We start from the raw sequence: 24691 nt of genomic DNA, 5'->3' as shown, positions 1-24691 counted from the left end.
TTAGGTTGTCTTGGCTGTTAGGCTGATGTTCTCATAATGTAGGTCTCCCAAATTTGGGACAGTCTCATGCACCCAAATTTGTGAGGTTTGGAACGTTTTTTAGAGCTGAGGCTGATTCTATGAATAGTCTTTCGTACTTGAACTTGCTGTGGTGTATTTCTTTGGCTTTCTTCCAATGTATTCTGTGGCGGGTATCTAGAGCATGGTCTGCAAGCCCAGAGTGGCTCTACTGGTGAAACCGGATGTAGTCCTTGCGTCCTACTTTGGGCAAACAGGCAGGACAGCGAATATCAGGATTTCAGAACACAAGAACTACATCCGGTTTCACCAGTATAGCCACTCTGGGCTTGCAGACCATGCTCTAGATACCCGCCACAGAATACATTGGAAGAAAGCCAAAGTAATACACCGCAGCAAGTTCAAGTATGAAAGACTATTCATAGAATCAGCCTCAGCTCTAAAAAATGTTCAAAACCTCAACAAATTTGGGTGCGTGAGACTGCCCCAAATTTGGGAGACTTACATCATGAGAACATCAGCCCAACGGCCAAGACAACCCAATATAGCCCAATAGGGGGGCACCATGACTTAAGGAACAATAGTAGTTTCTTATCTTCTGCCTCATTTGCTTTTTGTAGTGCCTGCGTGCACGTGCCATATTTGTATGGTCCCATGAAGATGGCAATGTGACATTGCCGAAATATAGGAAGTATTTATTAAATTTCTTTTAATTAATATTCCATATACATTGTAAATTCCTTAAATAATTTACAAGTTAAGAAGCATAGCAGTTTTTTTTTCCCAAAAAAATATATAATTTCTTTATATGGATACTAAAAAATGTAACATAGATGTTTTCTTCCCCACATCATATGACATCACTGGCCCTATCCGTCCATCAAAGTATCAGAATTCTGAAAATCCACTAGTGTTAAATGTGTGTATAGACTTAAATATTTGATTTGATTCAGAGTTTCATGTTGATTTCAAATGTTTTACTCTTTTTATAATGGCACAGAAGAAATTGTTTCAAAACATACTTGCAGTATGTCTTGAGTCACTTCTAGAACTGAAAATGTGTGTGAAAATGATGTATCATTAATAATTATATAAGAATAAATGGTCTTGTGTTGCTAATAAAATGTATATGAGTTTTTTTCTTCATCTCTCATAGACTGATAAACACTAATGTATAAGTAGTTGATATATTGGCTTCAACATTCGTAAATAAACAAGATAAAAATTAGTCATAGCATTAGCAAAAGCTTTTAAATTTATATCTAAGATTGAGGATGAGATTATGATATCAAGCAACCTAAGTTCATACTTAACCTGAATGGTGAACCAGCACAAAATTTTTCAAGCCCTGTACATACAAAGGTTGGTCGATTGGTAGAGCCTACTACTCATGGCTCAGCAAAAAGTTAAGCAAGTTTAAGCCTGTTAGTAGTTGGAAGGGTCAATCGTTCGATGCTGTTGACACACACTCCCTCAATGAGTCTTTGGACTCTCTGGAGATGTCATATAATAATAATAATATCAACATTTTAAATATAATATAGCTTATGGAAAAACAAATATTTTCCAAATTGAAGCAACTTAATTTTGATTGAAACTCATAACTGACACAGCAGATTTGGCTACTACTAAACCAAGATCTAAAATTCACCCATTGGTGCATTTTGAAATGCATATTTGAAGATGGCATGCAAATCATTAAAACTAAAAAACACATCAAGAAAAATTATCATGAATTTATATGAATATTAACAAATTATGAATGAATGCTTTTATTAAATTTTTGACAATAAAAAATGAACAAATTTAATCCCTTGAAATAGACAAAATTACATTTAACTTTTTTTTCCCCTATAAATTTTTCTAACCTAAATTCTGAGAGCCAATTTTAGGCAAATATTGGTATCAAATTTCAGAATCGGAAATTGGGCAGAGAGTTATATATGCCTGTAGTCTTGAAGGTTTTAGTATGGAAAAATTGGAGGAATTTTTCAACCCAAGTAGAGAGCATAGCTGACATGATGGAAGAGAGAGAGAGAGCTGTTCTTGTAAGACTTCTAAATAGCAGATTAGAAAATTAATCTCGGATGTGCTTATATATTTGGGAAATTTTAGTGAAAATGGCAAACTAATAATAATGATATAAACCAATCAAATTTCTACTCAAGGACACCAAATTAGTTATTACTAATAAAAGTGTTTTAATATAAAAGTTTGCCTAAATGCACATGGAGAGAGAGTGAATACATAAAAATGAAAGTTTTACAGGGAAGTGACTGTCACCACCACTTAGTGACTGAGCAAGGTTAATGTGAGTATCCCATTGGGTGGTGAGATACATTAAAAACAGTGAAAATGCAAAATTTTTAATCAAATCTGATAAAAGCCTAAAATGCTGAAATATCCAGATATTTGCCATAAGTAAAAATCACAGCCATATTAAAAATTAAACTGCCAGTCTAAGGGTGAAACTGTTCCAAACACTAACTCTGTATGGTCTTAAATTAAACTTTTACAGAGTTGTAACTTATTCCTGAGTTGAAAACTGCAATAGAATTGATAGAATACAGCTGTGTTTCTCGGTGTCATCTGCAGCTCACTAGTGGATTATGAAAGAATTTTATTAGTAAATAAATGCAGTATTTTTTTTTTTTTTATCTTAGTTTGCAAATTTTCAGATACATTTAAAATATGATTATTAAAAATCCTATTAATTGAAAAGTTTTACATTTATATAATAAAATGCATAATATTCTGCCATGTGTATATCTCAACATGCAAGTGTGTATTAGGGGTACATGAAATGGGCCACTGTGTGTCGTTAAGGTATGCTGAGAAATGCATCAAGAAACCCTGTCCTAATTTTTCATTGAAATGAAATATATTAAAGACAACCTGAAAATGTTGCTCTTAGGGAAGGCTCAACTCTGGTGATAAAATATGACCTATTGATAAAGGATGTGGAATGGGGATAGTTGGCTTCTGAGGTATATCCTTTGTCCAAATAGTCTGCAGCCATAAAACTTAGAGAAACACAATTGAAAGATTTTTTAATGTTAGCATGAGACCGTCTATCTCCATTGTTATTTATAATCTATGTGGATCATACTATTAAGGAAAGTGATATGAAACTTGCAGATGTTAACTTAATTCTTTTACCTATGCAGAAGATAATATCAACTCAAGAGCCTTAAGTTAAATGAGTTGCTATGACAAATCTTGGCTTGCTAATAGGCAGGAAAGTGGGAAACATTAACTGCATTCTCAGAAGTGAACCTATAGAACAAATGACACATTTTGGTAAATTAAATAAAATTATTATTACTACATGACACCTCCATGGAGTCCAAAGACTCATCATGGGAGGGCTCCTACTCTTCAACTCTCCACCCACCAACTACAGTGAACCATATCTACACCAATGCCATCTACTGCCTGCCACCACCACTAGCATTTTCACATACAATCATAAGCATCCATGTCCACAGTTGGGTTCAAATCCACAGCCTTTTGGCTGGAGAGTGGATACAATAACTACTCGGCCAACCAGACTGATAAATGGATAACAGAATAAATAAGACTTATAGTAGGGGAGCCAGCTGAATAAATTTATATGAAGTAAGAGAGAGAGATAAGCAAATATGGCATTACAAGCATGCTCAATTCAATTTTAACATTTGGATCAGAGAGTTGAGTTAGAAATTAAATAGTTGATCAAAAATGATCTTAAAGACTATAAAGAATCAACTAGTTTGAAAGAAAGTTATTGAATTGAAACTAGTCAATGAAATATTGTGTTAACCATGCTATCGGTCAAGATTATCATGGATGTGAAGTGCATATTAAAATTGTAATACCTTTGATATTACAATGAAATATATGATGGGTATGAAGCGTATGGGGATGTGTAATAGATCCATAATGTCCGGTAAGGTGGTTAACCTATATCTGGCATATCCTTGAGGGTGCATGCCAGAATATGATTGTTTTCCTTGATTACCGTTATGTGTGTGTGTGTATACAGGGTGTTCGGGATAAATTTGACAGTTTCGTAAGGAAAAAGAAAATCTTCTTTGTATCTATTAAATTTAATGAATTGACAAAAAAACATTACAGGCAGAGTTAATTACAATACTATCAACAAGATTTACTCAAAATAACCACCATTAGCATCGATCGCAGCTTCAATTCTGCTTCGGAACCTCGAACAAGCTGATGCTACAGTCTCCCTGGGAAGGGCCGCAAAAACTGTTTTAATTTTATCCATTAACTGGGCTTTTGTATTACTGGAAGTGCGATTGGTGTCTTTTTCAACTGCGCCCCATACAAAATAATCCATGGGGTTAAGGTCTGGGGAGTTTGGAAGCCAAACATTTGGACTGGTGAAGTCGTAGAAATTTTCAGACAACCATTTTTGACTTTTCCCAGAGGTGTGGCAAGGGGCCGAATCCTGCTGCCATACATACGGCCTACCATTGGCTACCCTTGTTATCCAGGGCTTGACTACAGTTAGCAACTCCACGAACAAAGCCCGAATTCCAATGCCAGGGTTCTTCAACACCTGTTCCTGCAGATTTGCGAGGAATTCTGCTGTACAAACGCAATCAGATCGTCTGCTAGGGATCTTTCTTCTTGCTACATCCTCGTAGTCACCATTGCAAGTCTCTAGTTCATGCCTGATTGTTTTTACTGTATTCAGGGAGCATTGGGCAGCAGTCGTAATATCCTTATTTTGATGGCGGGCACGAATCATCATGATACAAGTTATTCTCTTCCATGATTCAGGTGGGTTCCAGCTATCCATCCTTTCTGACATCTTGTATATGAATGAAGAAGGGTCCAAACTTTTAAATGAAGAGAAGTGTGTGTTAATACATGTAACTTACGGAAAAATATAATTAATTATAAATATGTCAAATTTATCCCGAACACCCTGTATATATATATCGGTAGAATTTTTATCAGCAATAATAGGATCACCTGATAAAAAGAAAATAGCTGACCATCTCTGTAAGTAGACACTACCATTGTGGCTTCTCAAGAATGTAAGGACTTATTGAGAGGGGGGGAGGCTTTTCTAGCTACCTAAATACTTATCATGCCTAACATCTTTCTCAAAAAGATTTGCCAAAGATGCACTCAAAGTATCCATTGGCACAGAAATAAAAAAACGAGGGTATGTGTAAGAAAAGAATTTCAAGATCAGGCTCAATCTGCATTCAGAGAACAAGCCTACTTTCTACAACAGATTCTTCATGAATTTCTGAGCAAAGAACCATTGCTAGGGACAAGGAATGAGTAAAAAAATAAGACAACACCTTTCATTCTAGAAGCTTACTATGAACAACTCTACTAGGAAGATAGTACCTTTCAAGATTATTCTCTTGAAACATCGTCGCCTTCTTGTGGACATCAAAGCAGGGTTAATTCTCATCTTGGTGGCTGAGATCACAGCAGCCCATGAGCCATAATATCTATCAGAAAGCTGGGATCTGAGTTTTATCATGATGCATGGGATTTTATTCTGCCCATTCTCATGGCACTATTTAACAATTTTCTATCCTCCGAAAATATACCATGCAAGTTGGTGGAGTAACATGCTCTTTTCATCCCCAAAGCTAATAGGAAACTCCCTAATAATAATAATAAAAAAAAACTGGAGACCCATTATCCTCACAAACGCGGGCTTCAAGATCCTCACCCATGTCCTTAACAATCGACTGCAGCTAGAGATGAAAATGCATCATCCAGAGCACATGCGAATGGCATCACAGTCAGTGTGATAGAATTTGCTGTTTTTCATTGGAGATCTGCTTCATCTTGTAAACATCAAAAATATTCAATGGCATTGCTTTCTATAGACTTGAACCGAGTATTCGATAACATCCGTGATCTCTTTCCATTTAACATTTTCCTGAAAGTGAGATCAGTAGGGGAATCCTTTCCATGATCCAAGATAGCTACACAATGAGTTGTGCCACCCACTTGATCAATGGATTCTTATCTTATTTGTTTGACATCCAGAAAGGAGTCGAACAAATTGCCTAGAGAAAGGGGTCAGCCGTTTCTCTAAACAACTGATAACTATTGTCCTGGAAGAGGAATTCCACTCCTGTCTCACAAAGGAGTCCAAGGTAATAATGGTCTATGAGGATGACATGCATACCCTTAGGGACAAAACTTCTATAACATCTTATAAAAAAATCAGTGTAAGCACTAACATCAAATATGATGAAATCCAGCACAAGATTGGAGTCTAAAACTCATTTAACATCCCTCTCTCTCTTAGTCCCTAAGGAAGAGTTTCTAACATCTTCCCTTCCCTTTTCAGCAGTGCCTGAACTCGATTGGAGTTCAGGCACTGCTGAAATCAATCATCTCAAAGCCAAAACTGTTGACAGCTTCAAGGACTAGTAAAATGACAACTGTTACTTTCCTCCAGGGCAACAACAATCCTCAAAACTACTAGCATTTTCCTAGCCTATCAGTATCTTGCTAATGTGACTAACCTCAAGAGAACCAGCTATACAAGAAACCCATTAAGTTTTTCTGTGGAAATTTGCATAAGGAAGTTAATATATATCGAAATATTTCAACTTCCAGAGTAGTTTAGAGGTTTTGGCTTCCCAATCCTAAACATATGTTATCTCAGTAATACTGCTTACAATTTAAATAAGTTACTGCAAATTGACCATCTTAGCAGCTATCTTGTGTGGTACTGCTTAGGCTTCAACATACTCCTGAGTAGTAGGATTACAAACCATTGAAGTCCAGGTGTGAAATTGCCCACTTCGGTACAGCTAGCTTTCAGAACAGCTCTGCCCTTTGCATATTGATATACATCACCATTGTCTAGGACAAAAAGACCTGTGATAAATGTTTCTTCGTTCTATGTATCTACGCTCTGCACTTAGGAATGGATAATAATATCCTCTTGGATAATTTAAGGCGCTGGTATGGAGGATAACAGCAATTTTCCAGTAAAATTCAACATGCCTTTATGAGTGTTTCTGAAAATAGCAATGTACAAATTATCCTTTTTTTTTTCTCCAGTTAACCAAAGGAAAAAAAAATCGCCATATTTATCATTAATACATTAAAGTACCACAACTCGAAGGTTAAAAATAATCATTGTAATATCACCATCACTCAAAGAATGCTAAACATATAACGAATCACCTACAACTAGATACGGTCCTTTCTATGGTTAGAGAGAGAGAGAACTTCTCTGGATGACACTATTAAGAGTAACTGGAGCATTCTTTAGCAGACTTTAGTCTGTTCTTGTGGATAAAGGGAATACTGGAGAAGCCACAGAACTCTTGAGGAAGGTAGCAGACAAGTTTGAAATTAAAGTGAAACGTTGAGAAATGCAGAGATAACAGGATTTATGCATTAATTAAAAGAACTGACATATACAGGTATAAGTATGAAAGCCACCTTATAAAAGTTATTATTCCCTCGAATAAGACTACGTTGTGTATACAGCTTTGATTAACTTCTAGATTATCTTGTACAGGTATTGTTTCTGGATTCAGAAAGATAATATGATATTAAAAACGGTTTGTAAGTGGGATAACTAGCGATATGTAAATTAGAGAACTGTGTTAAATAATGTGATCTACCATGGAATGAAATACAGTACAGGATGATTCAAAAAGATGGACTCAATTTCGTGTGGCTATATTTCCTGAACTATACATCGCATGTGAATGCTCATAACAATTGAAAGAGGAGGTCCTAAAATTTGAAATTCTACCTCTAGAGCGCATAGCGGTGCAGCTGCGTCAGTTGTGAGCAAAATGGTTACTATGCAGCACAGAATTTTTTGCGTTCGTGAGCTCATTAAAACTGAGTCGGCGACTGCAGTGCAGTGTGCGTTTCAACATTAAACCTCCAACGAGGAAAAGCATTTGTCGTTGGAATTATCAATTTGAGTAAACAGGTTGTTTTTGTAAGGAAAAAAGCTCGGGCAGACCGTGTGTATTGGAGGAGAACCTGAGACGAATTCAGCTACCATCTTGATGTTATCCGTGCTGCTGGAAGGGAACAGATTGAACAACTATAAACTTTAATTGGACATCTATAAACTTTATTGTGTGTATAATCAAATATACTTTACATCATATTTGTCACTAGTTCTATGTTTGATATATAGACTTACAATATTGAGTTCATCTTTTTGAATCACCCTATAAAAAACTAAGAACAAGAGTTATCCCTTGAAGTTGATGAAAGTCAGGAGTGATCACACCGTGATGTTTGTTCCCCAGCATAAGAATTATTTCTTTCGTTTTAGCATTGCAGTTCATAAAATGCCTGTGGAGCTCTGTGGAAGTGGTGGCTGTATCCATAACAGTAAACTGCCAGAAGAAAACCATTTTTAGTTCGAATCTAGTCATCGAGTAGAGGAACATTTTGTAATATTTTCTTCGATCGGTTCGATCTCAGACATGGGCAAGCAACTGGATTTTTTTTCTTCATAAACTCAAGAAAATCGACCGTAGAACCCACGTTATTTCAGACAACATGCGTTAGGGTAAGGGACCACGATATGGAAGCATTTGTCTGCCTTTCTTCACCAGATGCTGTGTATAATTGCTGCAGAAATAGTGATAGTTTTGTGCCAACTATCGCTGATTGGCTACCAACGGGGACTGGACAGAACTTAAAGGCCTTGCCTACTCCCTATAGGGAATAAATGGACATGAAAAAGAAAGAGATCAAAGTCTCCTCAAGGTGGTGGCTTACAAGATACACCGTATGTGATAACAAAATTAAAATTGTCACCAGTATCAAGAGATCATATCCTCTCCATCCCTAAGTACCATTAAAAGCATTCCCGAACACAGAAGAGAGGTTTAAAATTAATAAATACCTTACTACTCTGAATACGTTTTGCAGTTCAACTCTATGTTGCCAACTTGGTCAAGAATTTTCTAAGTATAATAAGTGGCAGGATAGTTTACCAATTATCGAAACTGTCACACTATAGAAGGCGTTTAGCTGTGAATTTGCCAAATGCACCAAAAGCTTAGCAACGCTGCTGCCTGTGATGTTATCATGAATAATAAAAGAATGGTTGTATGTAATTCTCCCTAGGACATACACATAGAAAAAGGGGATGATACCCAAACGTTTGAAGATACTTGTCAGTCGAGAAGGCAATGATTGAATATTGGAAATGATCCAGGTTTAATTATAAATTAATTATTTAATATGAGCAATCTGAGGAGTGCGTTTCAATGAACTAACACTAGCAAGTGCTGCTATTTCGGCATGGATATTAACATTAGCATCAGACGATTTTACTCCTTTCTATTCCGGTTATTCACGTGTCTGTTTTAACGTTTTGTTGTCCATAATGCTAGATTGCCAGATGAAAGGTCGTTATAGGTTCGAGTCTATTCGGCGACTAGAATCGAATCTTGTTTCAGTTGGTTTCCCTATTAGTAGAACTTTAAAGCAGTAGGGAGGTTCCCCCTTCACAGAACCTCAGGTTTTTAATTCAACAAACTCTAAAAATCCTTCGAATCATAATGTCTGAGATAATAATGCCAGCCAGGTCTTGGGAACACGATAGATAAGCAGCCTTTTAGAGAACTCTCTCCTGAAGTCGGTCTTTATGAACTCAAATACCAGAGACGGTTATCAATGGAGACCAGCTGTTACCGATTTCCAAAAGAAATAGAGCTAAAGAATTCCGCCTACTGCCGTTGAGGATTAAAGAACATTAGATATTTTTAGGTTTTGTTTTCTAGAATGTAGTGGGAATGGAGCTGAAGTAGAATTGTGAAAGACAGAGTAGTCTTTTGATAGTTATAAAATTTATATGGAGTTCTTAATACTTGAACATCTGTTGAGATCTCACTGGATGTTTGTAATATATGGATATTTTATTTTATTTTTTTTTGTTTATTTATTTAAAAATTAGATGGCATATACTTTTAGGTATAAATTTTATTAAATAAATTGTAAATTTTATTGAATTCATACATTACTGAGGATAGCGAAAAAGAACTACACTCTCCTTAAAACATTAAATTATCATATATTACAAATACTCAGAGTCATGCAACATATGGTCAAGAGTTTAGATATCATAGGGTTTGCAACATATAGGAAACGAAGCAATTTTCTTTAAGTTCAACATCCAGTATTGAAATTGGATCTTTGATATAACTTTACTTATCGTATGACGATGTTTAATTAAAAAAATATCAGCTAACACCTTTTATTCCCTTATAGGGAGTAGATGAGGCCTTTATACCCTATCTAGCTTTCGGTGACTGATTAGACAGTTCAATCTCCACCGGTAGCCAATCAGAGATAGCTGGCCCATGTCTATCACTAATTATAGCAGCCACCGATGAAGAGGCTGGTAAACAAGTGCTGCCATCTCTTGGTTCCTAACCCTAACAAGATATGTTACTGTCTGAAATAATGAGGGTACTATGGTCGATTTTCTTGAGTTTACGTGATAAAAAAACGAATTGCAGTGAGGAAAAACCCGCTTGCGTGTGCCAGAGATCGACTAACTCTTGAAGCGATCGAAGAAAGGCTTAGAAAAAGTTCCTCCAGTCGGCGACTAGACTTGAACTTAAGCCTGACTTCGAGCGGCCAAGTGCAGAGGTCGCAAGCGCCACTTCCACTGAGCTGCACAGGCCCATAGCAAACTTTAGGCTTCATTAAAAAAACTTTAGCTTGTACTGCGGGTGGGGAATAGTCATCATACCGATATATAATTTTCTTGTCAGGCCAATTTTCTCGTATTGGATTATGGTTCATAAATACACTCAATAGGATTTTAATGGGTGTCAAGAAAATCAAGGATATTCATAGAAGTTTGACTTTTTTGTTTTTTATCACTCCCACGAGAGGCGACAAGTCATATAGCAAAGAAATGCTGCAGTGGGAGAGATGGGGGCTAGGATTGAGAGCAATGTAATTGGTCGATACTATACAATACTTAAAGTTGTGGATAGTTCAGGAGATACTTCACGAGGAAGGCTTTTCCACAAAAATGCGATTGGGAGTGATAGTTTGGTGAGTCAGTAGTTCAACTGTAAAAGGATGTTTGGTTGCTGTTACTCTTGTGACTCTTGTAAGTTTAGCAGTAATGGGGGTATATGGGAATACTAGTTTTCCTGAACAGTGCCCATGCAAATATCTTTGGAGGAGGACATAATGTGAAACCTGACCATCTATGAGACAGTAGCTGAAGAGAGAGAAAGAGAGAGAGAGAGAGAGAGAAAGAGAGAGAGAGAGAGAGCGAAGTTATTTTGTAACAACGAATTTATATATATATATATAAAACAGACAGCAGGAATGTATGTATCGATTTGGTTCAGGCTCCCCTTGAATTCATGATAAAAAGTTAGTGAAGAAGAAGAAAGTTGGAGCAAATATATAAAGTCATTTTTTCCAGGTATTTTTTAGGAAATACCTGGAATGGAATTTATCGATGGATTGTAGCTGCAGTACTTTAACTTTAAGAAGCACTGAAGTTATTTACCTTAAACAAATAATTATGTAGTTGTTATGGCTAGAAGACAAGTAATGCTTACTCCTGCATTACTTCCACCTTGGTATCTCTCCCTGGTCTTGCTCCCACTAATGAGACCTCAATAAAGGTCGAAACCGGTGTCTGGGTAGTGACCCTTCCATTATGCATTGGAAGGGCCACTCATAATATATATATATATATATATATATATATATATATATATATTATGAGTGAGACCTCTGTGGAATCAAGAAACTCATTGCTGGAGGTGTACTTACTCTTGTACAGCTCGTCTTATCTTGACTTAAATGCATTCATTTTGAATTAAGTCACCACACTTTCAGACAGTGCATTCCAATCACCCATCACTCTCCAAGCCAAAATCCTTCTCCTCATGTTCTCTTTATACACCTTCCAGGGATGACTTTTTATTCTCCTCCTATCTCCAACTATTCTTTGAAAAATCTCAACTGCATTAATCCGATAATTACTCCTTACCAACTTATATGCTTTGATCAGTTCCCCCTCGTCCTTCCATCCATGGGTTCTGCAAAGTGTATCCTCTCAATCTGTTCTGATACATACATTCCAAAGACTCCAAAATGACTTAATCAATCGTTTCTGAATCCTCTCTAACATCTGATGATCCTTGAAAACCATATGATCAAATTTGTATACAGGAATCTATATATGGCCTTATCAAAGCCTTGTACAATGGAATAAAACATCCTTACTTCTGTATGTTAATATTCTCTGCATCATTACCATAATCCGCTATGCTGTCTTCACAGAGTTAGCAAAATGTCTGTGAAATTTCAAGTCCCTCTCCACCATAACCTCCAGATCTTTCATCTTCTTCACCAACTTACAGATATCCTTACTAATCTTTTTATTCTGCATCCCATCTCTACTTCCCAAATTTTAAAACCTTACACTTTGCTACACTGACTGACATCCAATGCACTCTCTCTCTCACTCAGTCTATTCAAGCCCCTCTTGCAATGTTACAACATCCGTTCTACTTCTCATAGTTCTCCCCAACTTTTCATCATCTGGCTGTCCCTCCTGATCCCCCAATCTTTCTGTTCATCTTATTTCTTCTCTCTCATTCTCTTTACTCATTTCACTCACCTTTCCATTCAAAAACTTCCAAACCAAACTTTTCTGCTCTTCCAAATCAACTCTGCTTCATGAGATCTTCCATTTACTTCATTCATTATTTTTTCTTTCAGCAACATTTCCTGCAGCAGACTTACATCACATCCATTTAAATGCAATCCCAAACTCTATCCGTCGCTCAAGCTCATTCCACTTATTCACAAAATAGACTCCTTTCTCCTTGCACAACTCATAATCTTTGCTCGCCTTCTCAACTCATCGTTATCACACCTAGGCACCACTATGACTACCTTATCTACCACACTGTTATCTTCCACTTTGCTCAACGGTCTCCCAATAACTATCCTTACATTCTTCTTGTTGCCGACTTTCTTTCATTTTTTCTCAAATTTCCATGCAGATCAGTAATTCTCGATTCTAATATACACATAATCTCTTGCCTCATCTTTGGCAACTCAGCTTTCATCTCTTCCATTACTTTCTTACCTTACATTTACACCATTCGCATTTGCTAGAGCTCGCTTTTAATAACAGCTCATTATCCATAAGCATGTTACTTCTTGCACAAATAATCTCTCTCTCTCCTTCTCTCTCTTCTATAATTCTCTTCACATGCATATCTTCAATCTCTCCCCAAACATGCATATTTATTTTATTTAATACGAAAGTGATCGAATAATTTTATTATTATTTTTTTATATTGAGTCCATACGCCTGTGTAGCTCAGTGGAAGTAGCGCTTGCGTCCTCTGCGCTTGGTCGCTTGAAGTCAGACTTAAGTTCAAGTCTAGTCTCCGACTGGAGGAACTTTTTCTAAGCCTTTCTTCGACCGAATCCCGAGTTAGTCGATCTCTGGCATGGGCAAACGGGTTTATCCTCCCGGAAACTCGGATTTTTCATCCCGTAAACTCAAGAAAATCGACCGTAGTACCCACATTATATCAGACAGTAACATATCTTGTTAGGGTTAGGTACCAAGAGATGGCAGCACTTGTTTGCCAGCCTCTTCATCGGTGGCTGCTATAATTAGTGATAGACATGGGCCAGCTATCTCTGATTGGCTACCGGTGGAGATTGAACTGCCCACTCAGTCTCCAAAAGCTAGATAGGGTTAAGAGGCCTCGCCTACTCCCTTTAAGGCAATAAAAGGCGTTAACTGATTTATTTATTTATTATACACGAGAGGTTGGTTGATCAACCCATAGTACAATAGTACCGTGTATGAGTAGTTGGAAAAGAAAAAACTTATTTACATTTGATTTAAAAGCCTGTATATTCTGTTCCTTGGGAAGAACATCAGGGGAAAATTGTTCTAGAGTACATCGGTAGCAGGGATGGAGGAGGAAAAGAAACTTGTTCTGTGAGTTTCAAGATGTACCATGAAGAGGTGGTGGGCGGAAGTTGCACGTGTTCCAACGAGCTTAGTACTAAGTGGGGGAATTATTGATGCTATTTCAGGGGAAAATCTTTCATGGAAATATTTGTAGAATATGCACTGCAGAAACCAAATGTCTGTGCGAAAGTGTGAGGAATAAATCTGGACAATATGACATGCAATGATATGCAAAACCATCCTTTATGCATATATGCGGTATGCGTATCAGTTTTATCTATTGTAGTGATTTGTCTCTATATTGTTTCGTCTGCTTTTATTATTATTATTATTATTCGTGACACCTCGGAGGAGTCCGAAGACTAATCGCGGGAGGACACCCACTGTACAACTCCCCCACTACCGAACCTCCACTACCAATCAACTACATCAGCGCCATCTACCACTCATCACCACAACAAGTATTTTTTGTCTGTAAATTGCGTGTGTTCTGAAGGACCGATTTGTCTGTATGCGGAATGAAAAATCGTTCCAGGAGAAAAAACCTGTTACCTGTGTATGAGATCGGCTAACTCACCTTCAATTGAAAAAGTCCATATAAAGATTCTTCCCGTCACGACGGGAATCGAACTTAGGTCTTTTCCAATCGAAGGGCGCAACGTACCTCCAATTGCGCTACAGAGGCACTTATTGTTTATATTGCTTTTATTGTTTCGTAGTTTTATTTTCAGCTCTGAGTTAGTCTCAGGACTGTGGCCATGGGGTTGGTTTTCCTCATAAACCTAAAACAGACATACAGTTATCGAGTACATTTTGTAGTACATGTACATCTTGCTGTGTGTGTGTGTGTGTGTGTGTGTGTGTGTGTGTGTGTGTGTGTGTGTGTGTGTGTGTGTGTGTGTGTGTGTGTGTGTGTGTGTGTGTGTGTGTGTGTGTGTGTGTGTGTGTGTGTGTGTGTGTGTGTGAGAGAGAGAGAGAGAGAGAGAGAGAGAGAGAGAGAGAGTGAGAAGAGAGTATAACATTCAAAAACAAACTTCAGAAATATTACATACTAATAACTTATTAGTCATATATGGATTTATTTCTATTATCAAATGCTTGGATTATTTTTGTTAGTTTACCAAGATTTTCAAAATGAAAACCATTGTTGAATATATTTGGACACTGCATGTTTCCAATGCTTCCCTAGAAAGAGTTTTCTCTTAGTGAATTCATTATGGAGCAAGCAGAAAATCGATTGCATGTAATAACTCTTCTGAATAATAGTATACGGGTGGCAGATGCAGAAGAGATTATGAACTGTGTAGTAAAATGACGACTAAAGTGGTCATTTTACTAAAAGGTATCATCCTGGTGTATGCAACATTCCATTCACCTACATCTTCACTGGATGAAGAAACTTACTGATCTTTGTTGTGTACCACAAGGATCAGTCTTTGGTCTATTGTTTTTTAATCTATTCACTAATGACATTGGATAGTATTTCACTTGTGACATACGGAAAATAGCTGCATGTGATATGATGCAAAGATAAGTAGCATAATCTGCAGTATGGCTGATATAAAGTACTTGCAGAATGATTTGAATAGGCTGTAATCGTGGGCATGGGAAAATGGATGTCCGTTCAATGTTAATAAATGGAAAATCATGCACTTTGGCGTGATTAGATGTCCAATTTTGTATTATATTGGTGGAACTACGCTTGAAGAAACTGATGAGGCTAGGGATCTCGGAGTTTTCATAGATAGCAAGTTGCAGTTCAGGGGTCATGTAGCAAAGATTGCAAATTCAACCCAGAGGATAACTGCAATGCTGAAATAAGCTTCATCATGTAAAGTTAGGAAGTCATTTTGTCTCATCACAAGGCCTTGATAAGGCCTCACTTGGACTATTCTGCGAAGGTCTGATCTCCAGATTTCTGTTGTGATTCTGACATTATGGAATACTCCTTACAAGTTTGGAATACTGCTTACAAAGACAGATCTGGAATTTGTGGACTGCAAACAATAGCAAATAGGAGAAAATGGAGCGATATGATTGTGACTTATTATATTGATGGAATTTTTTATTTTATAGTGGGTGGGGAAAGACGGGACAATCTCCTTGGAAGTTGAGAATGAATGCCACCTAAGAAGGGAGTAGGGATTTGATTTTTTCTCTCAGAGGGTGGCGCGTGTTTGGAATGGATTGCCATTGGAGTTGTGTGTGCATTTTGTATGAATGAATTTAAGAACAGGTAAGAGAGCTGGTCTGGGTAGTATATGGCCTTCCTCATTGAGACCCCCGTCTCCCCTGGAGGTCTCTGTTAATAATAATAATAGACTAAAATTAATGATAATTATAGAAACATATTTCAATGGAAAGAAGCGCGATGATTTTTATGCGTTTATGTATAAAGCTGAAAAATCTTTAAAAAAAGATACATTTTTCTGAAATGTTTTAAGAGGCTGTTTGCATCAGCTATAACTAGAAAATTACAAGAAACTGAAACTACTTTGACTTCAAACGGGTAAATCTTAACTGAAAGTTTGAAGTAAAATACATAACAAATAATGGCAAACTTAATTTTCAGCTTTATTTCATTTCAATCATTACTTGCAGACAATCAGATATGGCTGTCCCAAGATTATCACTACTTTTAACGTCATCGTAAAGAATGGTAAAGTTTCGAATCTCCTTGTTCACAATATTAACACAGTGTATTATTTGTCTTAAGTAGAGTGGGTTCTACGGTCGACTGAATAGCAAGTAATTATAAAATTTCTCTCAAACCCTCTCCCCTCACAGTATCTAAAACGCCACTCTTAACTCTATGAGCGCCACAATTGAGAGGATGAGACATCGCCTTTCTTGTTGAAAATACCTGGGTTTGAATCCCAGCATGGATGCTTGGCTTATATATAGGTGTTTCTCAGATGAATGTAAATGAACCATTTCCATACAGACGAACAGAGTTTTTTTATTCCGCAAAACAAGCTCGCCAGAGAACACATGTAATTTTCATCATAATCTGCAATCCTCATATCCATAGTTTACTTCGGCTGCAATATCAATTAAATAAAATCTAACTAATACTGGTAGTGATGATAGGCGGTAGATGGCATTGATTATAATTGTGTATAATGCAAGAATAGTAGGGGGAACGGGGTGTAGCGGAGTGAAGTAGAGTGCCCTCCCGCGATGAGTCATTGGACTCCTTGGAGGCATCAGGTAATAATAATAATAATAAAATCTCTCTGGATCCACCACTGCTGTAAGAAACCTAAAATGCTGGCACTAGCTGAGTTAGGTTGCGTGCTTTACCAGTTTACTGATTTCCGAATTCCTTAATTTTGTATTTGAGGGATATCCTGACTGTAGAGGGGGCTTCGAACACTATCTTATTTACTACCATTTTATGTTTACACATGGGACACGTGTAGTAATATAAGCCTCTCATATCATATTATGTTATAGAGCCTACATATGTATTAAATAATATTGCGTTTTATGACTGATCACTTTCTAGAAATAAGTAATAATGAATTGTGGAAGAAAAGGTAAACATACAAGTAAAAAACACGCTGCCGGTCGTGCTAAAAAGAAAGAAGTTTTGCGCAACTTACAAGAAGGTATTTGCGAAGAAGCTGATTCAGATCTCTTCTCAAAAGAAGGTATATAACAGCGATTAGCATATTTCATAATATGTTTTATCATAAGCACTTTCCAGGGATGATATTTTTTGTTATTTGGTGTAACGACTCACCAAGGGTGACCCTTAACTCATTTAAATCCATGTTATCCGTGTTATACCTCTTATATAACGGGCATTTAGCTCCCAGTACAACTTATTCCACACCCCTAGAAATAGGTAGCAGAATACAGGGAATTTCCTCACTAGAAAATACTCATGAAAATATTTTTTTCTGTTTCTACATTTCAACTTCCTAGTTGTTACCGTTACAGGAACAACTAGGAACTTTAAATCACCAGTTACTTGACTGGTTTTGGCACATTTAACCTGCCTGTCATAAGCATGTCAGTGATGGAAATAATATGCCAGGCCAATTTTCAAGAATGGCCGTCTGGTTTTACTTGGGGGTTGAGGGATTTTTTATTTTTTTTATTTTTTATCTGAGGATATCTGAGGGATATCATAGATCTGGTATGAAGGTGAGCAATAAAAAGACAAAGACAATGAAAATATGTAGAATCGTTGAAAATGTCAACTGTCTTTTGAATGGAGAACCTGTGGAACAAGTAAAACATTTCAGCTACTTAGGCACGATTTTTAGTGAAGATTATTATTTATTATTATTATTCCTGATACCTCCAAGGAGTCTGAAGACTCATCGCGGGAGGTAATCTACAACTATCTCTACACCTAACCTCTACTATGAATCATCTCCCTCAACGCCATCTACCGCCTACCTCCAACACCACCACAACTAGTAATTTTTGTCTGTAAATTGTGTGTGTTCTGAAGGGCCAGATGGTAAATTAAATATGGAAATAGACAACACAATCAACAAAGCTGGTAAGGTAGGAAGTCAGTTGAATAAATTCATATGGAATAAGAGAGAAATTAGTCGGAACACTAAATAAGCTGTATACAAGACAGTGTTCAAACCAGTTTTAACTTATGGATCTGAGAGCTGGGTCAGAAGTAAAACACTTAACCAAAGACTAGAGACCACAGATATGAGAGTCCTGAGGAAGCTTAGAGGCGTGAACAGATGGCATCAATGGCAATATCATATTAAAAACGAGGATATTAGGAAAGAACTTGACATTGTCGGCATCCAGGATTGCATTAGCAGAGCTAATCTCAGGTGGTATGGTCACTTAAGCAGAATGAGAGAGGAAAGATTAGCAAAACAAGTGTTCTTTGCCAGGTTGGCAGGAAAATAGCCAAGATATAGGTGGATTGATACAGTACAAAGTGCCTTAGACCAGCGCTTCCCAAACTGGGAGCCATTAGTTTTGTTGAAGGGGTCCATGGAATAATGAAAACAAATTTAAAATGTTTTAAGACTAAGTGTGTACCATGTCAAATGTGTATGTAAGATGCTAAAAATGTAATATTTGTATTTGATTTTTGCTATATTTGCTGTGTATGTTTTGTATTGAATATAAATATAATAAATATTATAACAATATGTCTGTATTGCGATTTTTTTTTTTTCGATGGGGCCCGTGAAATATTTCAATTTTTCCAAGGGGGCCTTTACATCCATAAGTTTGGGAAGCACTGCCTTAGACGATAGAAACATAAGATCTGATAATGTTGGTGTTTTGACAAGTAACAGAATGATTTGGAGGAAAATTGTAGATAGGAAGTTAGTAATGATGTAAATTTTTCATGTAGTACTATCATATCCTTTACATCCCTTGAGGGTACATGTCAGGAATTTGATGATGATGATGGATTTTTTTTTTCTCTCTTGCGTATTCTGTTTTTCCATTTAATAAACAAGCAGATGACAAGTGGTTTGCGAATACATATTATTATTATTTGTATTGTTTCCATCCCTCAATTAAAAATACTGATTGCAGAAGCTGACATATACATTCACAAAAAGTATACATGTAGCAGAAATGTTATAAATTGACCCACCAGTACATTTAGGTTTTGGAACCCAGAGACCGACATTATTTGAAGTTTTTGCCACTTCTACTGAGCTACACAGGCTCTTAAATAAAATAAATATAATAGAATTGATTACAGTTATAAAAACGAATATATTCATTTTGAGGCTCCTCTTGAACTGTGGACTCAGACCCAATAGATTAATAAAAAAAAATAGCCTTTGAACAAATCACTTTAATGCAGTCTGAAAACTATTGCACTTTTTTTTTTAAATGATAACATCACACGTGAAGTATGACAGTTATCTGTATTTGATTTCATTGCATTTGTTAGATATTAAATCATGTTAATTTGTGTATAAGAATATGATGTTATCATTATGCAGAAAAATTGCAACTTCCAGAAGATGTTACTTATCAAATTGAGCTTCCTTTTCCTGTTTCAATGTGGGACTTGGGACATTGCGATCCAAAGAAATGTTCAGGAAGAAAATTACATCGTCTTGGTCTGGTGAAAACATTGCGTCTTGGTCAGAGATTCAATGGTATTATCCTTAGTCCTATTGCTACTAGTTGTGTCAGCCCAAGTGATAAGTATGCTTCATTCTTTCTTGGAAATTGATTTTATAAATTTTAAAATATTAAAGTTTTTAAACTTGTGTATAAGAATTTCAATAATTGTTAGTTTCAAATTTTTATAAATGCAAAACTCAGATTTTTATTGGAAGAAGTATGCTTTCATTTCCAACTAGCAAACTAATTCAGTCTAAGAAACTGAAGATTTTGAAAGTGATAATGTTATAAGTTATAAAGTGAGCATGACCCCCACATAAGTTATGTTATGGTGTCATTTTGCTTAAAAGACCTGATCTCGAATGGGATGATATTTTTTGTTATTAGTATTTTTGGTGTGGCACATCACTGAGCATCGGAGTGACCATATGCATCTGTGGATGTCCAGTGGACGTATAGTGTTTTTCCATTTGGAATTTGTTGACCTTTCTTAAAATCATTAGTTCTCCCCAGAGGCCAGATAGAAATTCAAAGTACATATCATTTCCTCAAATTCAGCTTACAAATTCACCACTGATTTAATATTATTATTGCATGGGCACCTCCATGAAGTCTGAAGACATTGCTGGAGGTCCACACTATCCATCCAATATCTGTTGTATCTCTCCTTGAATGCACCCACAACAGACACTGGCAACCTATTCCACCCATTTACTCTAAGTGAAAAAATCTAGTCCTCATCCCCTGCTAACCCACACTTTTACTCATTTTCAAGGTATGACCCCTTGTTCTGCTTTTTCTACCCAGGTGTTGAAAATTGCCCTCTGAATCAATCCTATAAAACCCTTTTAGTAACTTAAATGTTTCTTTCATGACCCCTCTTTTTTGCCTATCAATCAACTTTTCAAACCCATAGTCTATTGCCATAAGGAGCATTCTACAGACCATTCACCATCTTTGTCACACACACTTCTGATCTCATGTGCAAGAAGCCCAGGTATTCTTCAATAACAAAGTAATCCTCTGAGCTACCTTAGATGCTTTTGTAATATGTCCTCAGAACTTGAACTCCATGTCCACCAAATCCTTAGTTTCATCAATTTGCTCGACGCATTAGCACCAGTGTGGTATTTACTGATATGATCTTTCATCCCGAGATGTATAACTTTTGCACCTTTTTACGCTAAACTGGCATCTGTTTTGTTTTTATCATACTGTCAGTTTATATAAATCATTTTGCAAGCTCTCTACATTGCTTTGATTAATGCATCATCAGAAAACCACTGAATATGTCCCTTCACTTCCATGTTCACCACTTTATTATTTATGTACAAATTAAACCACTTCCAAGCACAAAGCTTTGCAGCACATCATTAATCATCTGCATACCAATTTAACATGTGTACTGCTGTGATCTGTGTCCTTGTGCAGTAACTTTTGATGCCTTTGTGCCATAAAAAAAATCAAATCAAAATTAACTTATCAGTCTAATAATGCACAACAAAACTTTTTGGCTATGATGATGTCTCTATAAATCAACAAGACATTTTTTAAAGTAATTAAAAAAATGGATGTATTCACATATTAAAAAAAACGAAGAACAGAATGCTAAATACCTTATTTAGTATTATGTACTTATTGTGGTTTCTGTGTCTTTCACTTATTAAATTATAATTATATTAATAATTATAATACATTATTAGAAAACAGTACAAAATGAATCATGATACATAACACTGTTATCTGTTGTGTGCAGTCTGGTTATGTATGGCTCATTGATGACATTTGCTTAAGAAAGCACATATGTACCGGATGATTCAAGCTTCAAAATCTTCTGTAACAGATGCCTTAAAACTGATCATTCTCAAGCAGGAAGGTAATCTAATAAATAACATTGCTATCAAAATATAATCTTATGTTAATTCTTGGAAGAAAGTTCTTCCTTCACTACTTCTTACTTTCATAATATTCCAATTTCTAGTCAAGAGCAGTTTTCTCTTCCTCCTTGGTTGTCCTCAAACATCTGTCTTATCCTGGCACGAACACATTGCTTTCAAAAAACTTGGTATCCTTTTTGTTCAAAACACTATTTTTCTCTTGCACAACTCCTAACACTATATAAACCCTAAATTTGTCATCCTACCTTAGAATATTGTTCTCACATTTGGGTGGTGCACCCAAAATCTCCCTAAGAATGCTGAACTGATCATATTTAGAAGAAGGCATTTTGCTTAACAGATGAGTGCTCTCTCTCTCTCTCTCATCCAGTCATTTTCTCATTTCTCCAATTCTGCATTGTGTGTTTTTATGGATATTTTCAAAGGTGCTGCTCTGCCAAACTGGCCATCACCATTCCTCTACCTTCCTCTTATCATATAGGCATATGCACAACTGCATATAATCAGCTGCTGGTCAACATCCACAGTTCATAACTTATTGAGCCAACTTTTCATTTTCTTTCTTCATTCTGTCTATTTCTGTTCTTTGAAATAGCCCTCCCCATATCATTTTTGCATCCATGGCCCTGTTGTGTTAGGGTTTGTGATCTCTTCTGTGGAGATTGATATTTAAAAGAAAAATTTAGACAACTTCTTTTGTTTAGGTTCATAATTTAAAAAAAAACAACAACCATGAATTGTTTGCAGTCAGCTGCAGTGGTGTAATGATGTTGAATGGTTTGACTTCAAATGTAACTGTTTCCTTCTGTTCCACTGCCTGTCGCTTTGATATCCATTTCATTCTTTGTATCATCTAGTCTTGTAAAATATGAGATATTATGACATTTATTATTATTATATATATATTATATATTATGACTCATATATAGAGTCATATTTACTAAATATGAGTGATTTTTATTATAGTTAATATTTCAACTAGTGTATCGGCTAACATCAATGTGCAAAAAAAAAAAAAGACAATACCAAGCCAATAAGTAAAAAATTACAACCATAAAAAAAATTTGTCTTTCATAATAGTATTCTTGTATAGTAATACCATTCATTGCTCACAGCAGTTAAAAAGATAAGGTCATCTTGTTACATAAAGGAAACTCCAAGATAAGAGGTAGCGAATCATAGACCAGTTCGTATTTCTTGAGTGGTGGTTAAGATGTTGGAAAAAAAGTTGGTTAACAGCATAATTAGAATCCTAGTAATTTCCTCACTCTCTCTCCCACAAAGTGGCACATGAGTTGGCTAAAAGGAATAGCTACACCATGACGCTGCTAGATTATTTTCGAAAACATTTGATAGGATACTGCATGGAATTCTATTACGTAATTGGAGCAAATGGAGATGGACATATCGCTTGTGATGGACAGACATTAGAGTAGCATATGGTGGAGTTGAAACTAATGATATGGAGAATGGTTTGAAGGGAATATCTAGTTGTTTACCAATGATGCTAGACTGGAGGATAATTGATAAAATGATGTAGAGATCTAGAAGAATGATTTAAATAGACTAGCAATTTGTACAAAGAATAATGATTGTCAGGATAATGAGACAAAGCATATGATTATGCACTTTTGTATGAAATACTATAAGCTGTATAAAGATGAATGGTACTGAGCAACAAGAAATTGATGAGGCTCTACATTTGGAGGTGATTGGCTGAGAGTTGAAGTTCAGGTGACATATTGCAAAGTGGGCAAAATAGCACAGATTATCTAGATATTAAGCAACATACTAACAATCAAGGATAAGGAAGTTATTATCCTCTTTATAAGGCTTTGATACAACCACATCTGGATTATCATTAACAGGTTTGGTAGCCTAAGTTTCGTGGTGATGGGGAAGTAGTGGAGAAGATTCAGCATCAAGTGATTCTGAATAAAACAACATTGAGGTATTGTTTTCATATCTGTAATTTATACTATATTATGAACATGTAGAGCAGAATATTATTATTATTATTAGTAGTAGTCTTAAGAGAGACCTCCAAGGAGTCAGGAACTCATCGAGGGAAGGCATACTATTTGCACCAGCTGTCATACCTGTTTTGGAATTCATTTACACTGCTTGCACGTACAACATCCAACAGCATTCCATTCTAATCATTCACTACTCTATGCGACAAAAATCTAGCCTTGACCCCCTTCTCGACAGCATTCATTCTCAACTTCCATGGATGCCCTCGCTTCCTTATCCCACCTTCCATAAAATGAAAAATTCCATCTGCTGAAATTTTGTATATATTTTGTATAAATATATCATTTTTGACACTCTCCTTTGCACTCTCTCCACTATCAGAATCACTGCAGAAAACAGGAGACCAGACCTGCGTTCAATAGTCAAAGTGAGGTCTTATGAATTCCTTGTAAAGAGGCAAAATGACTTCCTTATCTTTACATGTCAAGGTTTGTTTCAGCAGTGCCAATATTCTCTGAGTTGTATTTACAATTTTTGCTATATGACCATGAACTTCAACTTCCTGTCTACTTAAACTCCAAGATCCCTAGCCTAATCAGTTTCTTCAAGCATAATCCCACCAATATAATACAACATTGGATATCTAATCACACCAAAGTGCATGACCTTACCTTTCCTTCATGGTTACACGGTGATCAGAATTCATTGTAAAAATTATGGAAACAACTATCGTGTTAGAGAAGAAAAAACTTCAGTTTAATGT

The 24691-nt window shown here is 36.2% G+C and overlaps 1 protein-coding gene across 1 annotated transcript in view; it reads left to right on the top strand.

Moving 5' to 3' along the window:
• Positions 1 to 17392: 17392 nt before the first annotated feature.
• The window catches only part of LOC150097127 (18S rRNA aminocarboxypropyltransferase), a 36334-nt gene continuing 29035 nt past the window's right edge, over positions 17393 to 24691 (top strand). The window contains exons 1-2 of the mRNA XM_090407400.1: positions 17393 to 17628; positions 19930 to 20137. Of these exons, the coding sequence (XP_090263526.1) occupies positions 17496 to 17628; positions 19930 to 20137 (341 nt within the window). The 5' untranslated portion in view covers positions 17393 to 17495. The remainder of the gene's footprint in view (positions 17629 to 19929; positions 20138 to 24691) is intronic.

The sequence above is a fragment of the Typopeltis vanoorti genome, chromosome 17, assembly GCF_054136105.1.
Source record: "Typopeltis vanoorti isolate ZY-2024b chromosome 17, IOZ_Tvanoo_1.0, whole genome shotgun sequence".
In the NCBI taxonomy this organism is placed as follows: Eukaryota; Metazoa; Arthropoda; class Arachnida; order Uropygi; family Thelyphonidae; genus Typopeltis; species Typopeltis vanoorti.
The sequence above is the reverse complement of the archived record's forward strand: the minus strand, read 5'-3'. Positions and strand labels throughout refer to the sequence as shown.